Source organism: Henckelia pumila, chromosome 1, assembly GCF_033568475.1.
Source record: "Henckelia pumila isolate YLH828 chromosome 1, ASM3356847v2, whole genome shotgun sequence".
NCBI lineage: Eukaryota > Viridiplantae > Streptophyta > Magnoliopsida > Lamiales > Gesneriaceae > Henckelia > Henckelia pumila.
The window spans coordinates 85540122-85550168 of record NC_133120.1 but is presented as its reverse complement, the minus strand read 5'-3'; the positions used below and the strand labels follow the sequence as shown (position 1 = coordinate 85550168).

The 10047-nt window shown below is 29.5% G+C and overlaps 1 protein-coding gene across 1 annotated transcript; it reads right to left on the bottom strand.

The window, feature by feature from the left end:
• Nucleotides 1-5422: 5422 nt before the first annotated feature.
• LOC140878841 (ethylene-response factor C3-like) lies at nucleotides 5423-6468 on the bottom strand. Its single transcript, XM_073282468.1, has one exon. It carries the CDS (start codon nucleotides 6259-6261, stop codon nucleotides 5635-5637), a length of 627 nt encoding a protein of 208 aa, XP_073138569.1. The 5' UTR covers nucleotides 6262-6468; the 3' UTR covers nucleotides 5423-5634.
• Between the last annotated feature and the right edge of the window lie 3579 nt (nucleotides 6469-10047).

Genomic DNA, 10047 nt, shown 5'->3' with positions numbered 1-10047 from the left:
TTTTAACAAAATATTTTTTAACCAAACTGACCCTAGTAATACTAGCACTGGTTAATGAAATTAACATCTATATGAATTTTGTTGGTGAATGATATATTCTGCTGAATAGATTCGTAGCAAGCACTGTACTCCCCAAATATTACAATAAGTCATTGAAGTTTGTTGGATCGACACTTGTTGACATGCAAGAGCTCTCATTCTCCCTATAAATCACCCACAAATCTCTCCATCTTTTTCACCAACAAATCAATCAAAGTTTGCATCCATATATATATAATCATGTCTTGTGCAACTTTGTTGGTTCTTCTCCTGGCTCTTTCGACACTCGCCGTCGAATCCTTTGCCAATGATATCCTCAAACACAAACCACATCATCCTCCAGCACCATCACCATCGCCCAAGCACGCACCCTCGAACACCATCGATGAACGAATCATGCTAGTCGAGGGATTGAAGCACGAAACCACTCACCCACCTTCACCTGCACCCACGCCGAATTCGAAAACGTTCCATGGAGATGAAGATATGTTAAAAGAGGTATTGAAGCACAAGCCGATTCATCCGCCTGCACCTGCACCATCACCCAAGAAGCCATCTCTCCCACAACTTCTTGAAATGGCAGAGGAGGCTCAACTTGATCTTCACCACAAACATTCGCATGCTCCATCTAAGCCACCAAAAATTGCTCCAAAGCCTTCTAGAGCCAATTTCTTTGGATTATTCTGAGAATATTACTTTCCAGAATATTAATTTGAATTCATTTTGACTTGGAGATGTAATGCTTATTTTCTCAATAAAACAAACCATGCGCTTTTTAGTTGCATTTCATACTTTATTCGAGTTGTTATGTCATATGCGCATTGGAAAACATATTTAATTTGATGATAGATATAAAAATAAAATAAAATAAAAATTAATTCAAAAGAAAAACACCATTGGAGGATGAATTGCTATTTATTTTCTTACAGCTAGCTCCCAGAAACATGAAAGCCCCATATATTAAAACCACGTAGTACGTACGTACGTCTCCTCCAATCCAAACATTTATGATCTCTGCTGATAAATTTGCATGGCTTGGTTGGAGCTCATATCTTCAACTGACTATGGCACGGTGCTGTTGTTATAAGGGAAAATTTGGTCTACTTGTGATTTTCTATAGATACATATATGTTTTGTCGGACAATGCTATATATACATAGATCATAGAGTCTTACATAGAGGGTTACACGTCCATTAAATTTAGTATCTTAAAATTCTTTTAAATTTTTTTTTCTTTTCAACCTACAATTTTTTTTCTTGCTCTAAAAAATTTCACTAAAATATTATTTTTTATTTTATTACTTATTTTTAGAATTAATTTTATCGAGTTCAACAAAAGTAATTATTTTATAAGATTTTAAAGAATAATTATGAAAAAATATATAACGTTTTACTAAGTTAAACAAAAATAATAACTGTAAATATATTTTAAAATTTTTAAAATTAAACTTTCAAATTTAAATCATATATAAACGATATTTTATTATTATGTATTTAAATTAAAATATATTTATTATTATTATGTGTAATAGTTAATATTTTGTTAAAAAAACCAAAATAACAAATCAAATCATGTAGGTTTGGGTTGATCGGATTAGTCGAGTTCGGGTCGATCCCAATTGATTTATTCGAGTTTGGTTTGAGATTTTTTTTAAAAAAAAATTGTACTTATTTATATATAGATTAATTAAAAATATTTACTATATTTTTAGATATTGTATATTTGAAAAAATTTTATTGTATATTGTATCATAGATTTTCCACATGTAATAATTATTTTATAAAACAATTATTTTTAAAAATAATTTTTATTTTGTGTAGTAAGTATATTTTAAATTTCGTACAATTAAACTTTCAATTTAAATTATATAGAATTATAAGTGAGATTTTGTTATTATGTATTTAAATCAAAAAAAAATTGATTACTATTACGTGTACTTAATTATTTTGTTAAAAAAATCAAATATTTCGGGTCCAATCGGAACCCCAAAACATCAATCTTAATCCAATAATTTTCTGGTCAACTTTAGTCGGGTTTGACACTTCTAAAACTACACAATAAATAATAATATTTTTATTAAGAGTTTTTTGAGCAAGACAAACAATTGAAAATAATGATATTTAAAAAAAAAAATTGATATAATTTTCTAATATATAGAGCGTGTAACCCTCTATGTAAGATTCTATGTACACATAGCATTATCCATGTTTTGTCATTCTCATTCTTCTTAATTCCCTGTTATTCCATTTCTTGTTTCTTATTTATTTCCTTTTTAGTGGCTATATTATTTACAAAGACGTACAAATTTCCATATCTATGTTGCATGTGACCAAACATCTTCTTATGGTGAATCTATCCACGGGTGGCTTAGTGGCTATGAATTCGATTCCGCTATCAAAATATTATAATTGAGGTATGTGGTCACGATTCTTATTTTCTTACCAACACTTTTTGGTTGAGTTTATTGCACAAAGTTTTTCCAATGCACCTTACTTGGCTAGCTAGTGTCGTTTTTATGTTATTGTGTTAGTCCGTTGATTTACCTAATGCATACCATCCATGATTTATACAATTGGTCACTGGATTTCGGTGTGAGAAGTTCGCTGGTTAAATGCACTAACTCGCCACGGGTACAAATTCGAAGAACAAAATGTTAAATAATAATTATATATATTTATTCATTATATCGACCTAATATTACTGGATTTTTATTAGTTAAAATAAATATTTTGAAATTTATGAACAATATTGTAATTTTACTACAAAAAGTAAAATTTTCAAATTTTATAGAAAAATCCTCATGTTTTTATGTATTTTAGTATATGAACTAGAGGATTTGATTATTAAGTACTATCACGTTTCTCAATTATTATCTTATGATTTATAATTTTCTCATTCACGGTAGTCGATTTTGAGTTTGAGTATGATATATACCCAAGAGTAAAATGAAAAAGGAAAAAAAAAATTGGGCCAAACAATTGGTTAAATAATTAAATGCATATTACTCAAAATAATAATAATAATAATAATAATAAAATGTTTTTGTATGTTGTTGTTATAATAATAATAATAACTCAAGAATATGATATTCCTAATAATATTGATTTATTAAATAAATGGACTATTCCTAAGATAGAACCTAAAATGAATCTTTTTCTTACATAATTCTAAATATTCAAAATTCATCTGACAAGATCTTGCCTTGGTAGGAATATTTTTTTCATCAAAACTGTCTTCATAAGGAAAAAAAACAATATGTTTCTTACGATTCCAAAAAGCATTGGAAAAATCATTACAAATTTCTAAAAAAAATTGGTTATGAAGCAATTTGATTTTATCCTATAGTTTAGAATTTTTCAAAATATCATCAATAGTTAAAAAATCTATTTCTTCTTTTAAAAAATTAATATGAAAAATTTTTCTTTCAATATTATTGTCAACATCATCATATATATGATCATCATCATCATCGTTATTATTATTGTTATCATTATTATTATTATAACAACAACATACAAAAACATTTCTACCTGATGTATATTTTAAAAAATCAATATGAGTTTTGTGGTGAGCAATTTTTTACGAATGATGTGAACTATCTAGATCTTTACGCATATCGAAAGATTATCTTCACTAACTTCAAGATTTGAAGACGTGATGTGTGATAAGATATTTTGATTCTTTGAGCAAAGCATTTTTTGCATATCTATACCGTGATTACCCATAGTCATATGTTTCCAAATTAATTACCATGTTTTCAGTGTTTTTTTAATAATATATATTGTTTGGGCAATAAATTAGCTAAAGGAAGTTTCCACTCGGTTATATTCTAATTGGATTTCCTAGTGACAATTATCTACTTTCTATTTTAATATATTTTCGGTTTGATTATTGATAGTTTTTTAATTTTTTAAAAGTTATATAAAATTATGCATCTTATCGAAGAAAGTTTTAGGCTGATGTACATATTATAGTTAAAAAAAAAAAAAAAAAACGTATGTTGTATAATCACCATAAATATTTCCGACACTTGGATTCCCCTTCTCTCCCACTTGTCTCTAATGAGACAACTTCGTCAACTTCATTTGTAAATTATTTTCCGCTATACTTACAAAATTTTAAATTCGCAGCCAAACTTTTTACCACGTATTAATAAGTGACTAAACTTTATTATTGATATATATATATATATAAGTCTATATCATAGTTCACACTTTATGATTATTATCGGACAACCAGTAGACACGTGGGTCATATCCAAAATGTACAAATATATTTTCTTCTTAGATTTAACAGAATCTCATATACACATTTTTCTAATCAATTATTACTCCATTTTCTATTAAAAGATAGATAGCTCCAGTATAGGTCATAGAGCATATCAATGTTATTAAGTCGTCCACGGGTGGCAAGTGGATATTAAATAATTATCTATTTGAGTAATTAATTAAGCGCGATTAGGTAATGTAATGATGATATATAGGCCGTACCCATAGATGCAGAATATATTAACTAAAGTAATTAATTCGTTAATCATAACATATTTGGTAGCTGGAAAATGAAATAAAAGAAAATAAAAAGATAAGTTATCTTGGTCAATTGAATTTTGAGAATCCAAATTTGAATCTGCTAGTATTTATCAAGAGTCGTTTAGTCTTTTATATGCGTGTGTCAATATATAAGACAATATATATTTTTTGGAAATTTCGAATCAATTAAGATCATATAAAGACACATTTTAAGGGAATTGCTATTGGCCATAACAATCAAAATAATTTGTCATTTTCCTAGAGGTAAACAATTACATGTTTTAGGGCTTGTTTGGTACCATTACAATTAATCATGGTATACTTTATTATATCTAATACTCCGTTCTTCTCGTCATATTATTTATCTATCTATTAATTATTTATTTTATATCAATCAAATCATTAATCATTTATCCTATATCAATCAAATCATTGAATTTAAATTACTATATTATCCTTATAAAAAATATTATTTATATTTTATTTATTTTTAAAAAGGACAAAATGGTAATTTATTATTTTTATATAAAATTCAATCAATCAAATCAAATAAACTATAGTCTATCAATCAAATCAAATACCATATTAACTAGCATTTTTTATTTATTTTATATTATTTATTCAAGTACTATTTATCATATCCTCGAACCAAACGGTACCTTACCGAATTACTTGGAATGTCTCGTGTGATAACCTGATATTTATTTTTAATATTATAGTACCGTAACTTTTTACTAAACACTAATTAACCTTTAATTTTTAAAAATAAATGCTTGAGTTTTTCAATAATTTTGAATGACTTGTATCATACTCTTCATTAATCATGAAGATTAAAATCAATGTCCACGTACGATTCATGAGACAATTTGATGGAAACACAAAATCATGAGAATAAATATACATTATATGCATTGATGAAAAGAAAAACAAAAACAGATGAATGTACACGCACTTTATAATCACAACCCAAAACACCAAAAAAGAAAAGAAAATAAAATTAAACAAATCCAAAACGAAAATTCGAAGCAGGAGCCATAGAAAATTCACTTGAATTATCCATCCAAATTAAAGTTGTTCTAAATAATCAGAACCCAAATCCTCAAACACAACCTTTATTCCCCTGCCGGCGGCCGCTTTCCCTTTCGTTTGGCCGCGCCGCCGTCTCATGGAGTGCTTCTTTTTCAAAGCCATCAATGGAGAAAGCTCCTGATCCTCCTGCTTGATGGAACACCTGATATCTCTCAAAGAATCACTCACCCTCTCCACCGGGAAGTTCAGCACCGCCGCCTGCCCTCTCATCGCAAACGCCGCCTGATCATACGCCAGCGCCGCTTCCTCCGCCGTTTCGAATGTTCCCAGCCAGACCCTCGCTCCGTTCCTGGTCGAATCTCTTATCTCCGCAGCGAACTTCCCCCACGGCCGCCGCCTCACCCCTCTGTAAGCTTTCTCTTTGGCATGATATCCTCCGATCTCCGGCAACGAATTTACTTCGTCGACGTTATCCAAGCTCGTTTGCCTGTGGTCATAGAATGAGCTGGATTCTGACTTTTCTTGAGCTGCTTCCGCCAGAACGCCAAACAGGAGCATTTCTTGGGAATCATCTTCGTTGAAGGGAAGGGAATCCCAATCCAAGGATGAAGACATAAAATCAGTACTGGAGATTAATGAGTGGGAAAAAACTGATAATTCCATTGTAAGTTCTAATTAATGGTACCTTTTTTTTTTCTAGCAGTAAAATGAAACGAGAGTTTCTGTTTATAGCAATTAGAAATCTAGCTATTTGGAGGTTCAAATGTTGGGGCAAAATGTGATTCTATATATATAAATAAATTGATGAGGATCAGATCATCTAATTAAAGTCAAATGGCATCTAATTTTTTTTAATGGACTTAATTCTCAATATTATTGAGAGGGTGCTTTATTAATGATCGTTAAACAAAGGACATTATGTAAATACATAATGCATAACATCTTCATTTAATAATCATCTATTTATAATATGATAATTGCTATATCATTCTTTAATGGGTAATCTGTTCCAAGAGCTTGAAAACAAATAAATTCAATCGTGGGATTGAATTTTTTTTAAAAAAATGAAATATGTGAATTATATATATCCAATAGAATGATCTCCTGCGTACATCCTAGGATACAGAAAATTTGTGAGCGATTTAGTGGTTTTTGTCTTATTTTTTTCACTCTCGCTTAGAGATTTCCTACACCCAAGAGTGCAGGAGATTTAAATTATATATAATTTTGATCTCCTGCACCATATGGTGCAGAGTTTTTTTTTCATGCGATCACTAAAACCCGATACCGTGTTTTAGTGTAAAAAAAAAAATTAAAATCCGATTTGCATACGAAAAATTCTGCATCCTAGAATGCATGTGATCATTACTGTATATATATATTGCACGTCTTTCAAATAAATAGTCAAATTTCTATATTTATATAATTCTTTTTGGTCTTTTTATTAATATATATTCCTATTCATTGAGTCTTGGAAAGACACTCAACATTTACTTGAATGTATTAAATATAAATAAAACAGGAAGCATGTTAAATTTTTTTTTTCAATTATTTTCGTTATTTTCTTATATATTTATGATTCAGACGGGAGACGTAATTATAGACCATGAAGTCTCATGTGAGAGAATCTAGTCGTGAGGGAATTCAGACGGATGGATTTCTTGCTTTTTCTTTCTTTTTTATTTTGGAATAAGTAATTTCCCGTGGAAAGAAGAAATAGCATACGAGGTTAATTCAAAGAACACAATATTGCAAAAAAAAAAAAAAAAAAAAAAAGAGAAATAAAGAAATCAAAGGATAGCTAGCAGGTCAGATTAAAACATTGGACTCCTAGTATACAAACACAAATATTAACATGCTTGAATTTATTTCATTTCTAATTTTTCAGTTTTAATTAAATTAAATAAAGAAAAGTGGTTCGCTGATACTGAATTAATTAGGATACGTTTAAAATTTTAAATGACTCACTCAGTTTGGTGGGAGACTTGGTCGATGATATATAGATAAGTAATTTAATTTAATACAAAATAAATAAAAAATGATAGTTAATATAATATTTTATTTGATTGATAGATTATAGTTTATTGATTTGATTAATTAAATATTATATAAAAATAATAAATTATCATTTTGTCTTTTTAACAATAAATAAAATATGAATAATATTATTTATAAGGGATAATATAGTAATTTGAATTTAATGAAATTGATATAAGATAAATAATTAATGATTTGATTGATGTAAAATTATAATTAATAGATGAATAAATAATATGACGAAAAGATCACGAGATTAAACAAGATAAGTTTATACATTGATCCTTAATACTCGTACCAAACAGAACCTCGTGATTAATAATATTTAAAAAAAAAGAATTTAAGAGTATTTAATTTTTTATTTTCAACCCAGATCAAGTCATGAACTACTTCGGTTCTCGTCTTCTCGAGCAGAACAACAGTAATATCTAATAATTATATGTGTGTGTGTGTGTGTGTGGATGGATGTAATATTCTGGTTCCTTGAATACATGCATTCTCCTGTACATTTCCTTTTGTGTACAAAATGAGCATTTAATATATACAAATGATGGTGACAGATATCGTCATTGCGTGTTTAATCTTAGTACTACTTTTTTTTAGTTTATTTGGGAATCATGTGAACTAATTTAACTGTGAATCTAGCTATCCACCTTTATAGATTGCTGCCTGCACCAAGGATCTTTCACATGGATGCCATATGTAAAATATTGTAATCACCACGATTATAAAATAATAATAATCATCGTCTCATTTAAAACTTGAATCCAAATTAAATGTGATATCTATCTGACGTTTCCCTTGCTGTTCTAAGGTAATTTTCATCACTTGCTCCACATGATTAATTAGAATTAAGTACAAGTATGATATATGTTATCGTTCTATATATGCATATAATTTACTTTGACATGTATAAAATTTCTCGCCATATATATATAGAGAGAGACTAAAATGGTATTAATATATTGATTACTTATAATTCATATGAGATTAATTAAAACCTCAAATTTGAGATAAGACCTCGAGTTTATAATATAACTGTAACAAATCTATTTCTTAATTTAAAAAATAATAATGTCATCGTTATCTAACAATAATTGGATGGCTGGAAATGTCCAAGTACATACGTTCTGAAAATGATTCAAAGTCACCAAAACTTAGGAGAGACAACAATTCAGTATTGATTTCTCCTCAAAATTTAGAATGGTATGACTTGGAAAGAGACTTGTCTTTCAAGAATCAAGCGTGGGTACGTTGCCCCTGACCCTGTTATGTATCTTTGAAATTTAAATAGCACATCATCTCAAATTATGTATATGTGGTAACGTAGCCCACAGGGGCATAGGCGAGTTGGTAAGGCCGGAGGTGACGTAGGAAAAAATTTCTCAGCGTTGCGGGTTCGATCCTCTTGTGGAGCATATTTCTCATTGAAATATTTGGGGGTATGCTCTGGGGGTTGGACCATGTTGTTCCCTCCCTCACGTCCCCCCTGCCTACTCGTGCTCATCCCTCGATTTAACCCTCGCATGAGCCAATGGATCTCTGACTCATGTGGGATGAGGTTCCCTTCGGGGTCAACCCTTTTAAAGTATATGTGGTAACGTAACACATAAATTTCTTCTTAATGCAGCCTTTTTTTGGCATATAAATATCAGTAAATAGTCCAGATTATGTTATACTCGAGAGAGGATAGATTTCCCAGTACATGGAACAAAAATATTAATGTCCCTCTTAATTAAGTTGGCCAAACACAATGTCCACTTATAAAGGATATTTCCAAAGTTACACGGAAACATTACTTTTATGTGAAAAGAAATAACATTACGCGCGTTTGTATATATGCGATATATGCAGAGAGAGTGTATATATATATAAAACACATGTCTTGCAAGACATGTGTTGTATAACAATTTTATTTTATATTATAAGAGTATTAAATATTTATTTTATAAAATTTACACTACAAAAAAAATTTCTATTTAGTCACGGTTTTAAAAAAACCGTGGCCAATTTAGCCACGATTTTATTAAAACCGTGGGTAATTAGCCACGGTTAAATAAAACCATGGTTATTTAGCAACGGTTTTTTAAAACCATGGTTAAATTAACCACGGTTTTAAAAAACTGTTGCTAAATAACCACGGTTTGAAAAAACCGTGGCTATTTAACCACGGTTTTAAAAAAAACCGTGGCTAAATTGGCCACGGTTTTAAAACAACCATGGTTAAATAGCCACGGTTAAAAAACCGTGGTTATTTAGCAACAGATTTTTAAAACCTGGTTAATTTAACCACGGTTTTAAAAAATCGTTGTTAATTTAACCACGGTTTTATTTAACCGTGGCTATTTAACCACGGTTTTAAAAACCGTTGCTATAAGTAGCCACAGTTTTAAAAAACCGTGGCTAAGTACT

Coding starts and splice junctions, on each gene's coding strand:
- LOC140878841 (XM_073282468.1), bottom strand. CDS start 6,261: ATGGAATTATCAGTTTTTTCCCACTCATTAATCTCCAGTACTGATTTT.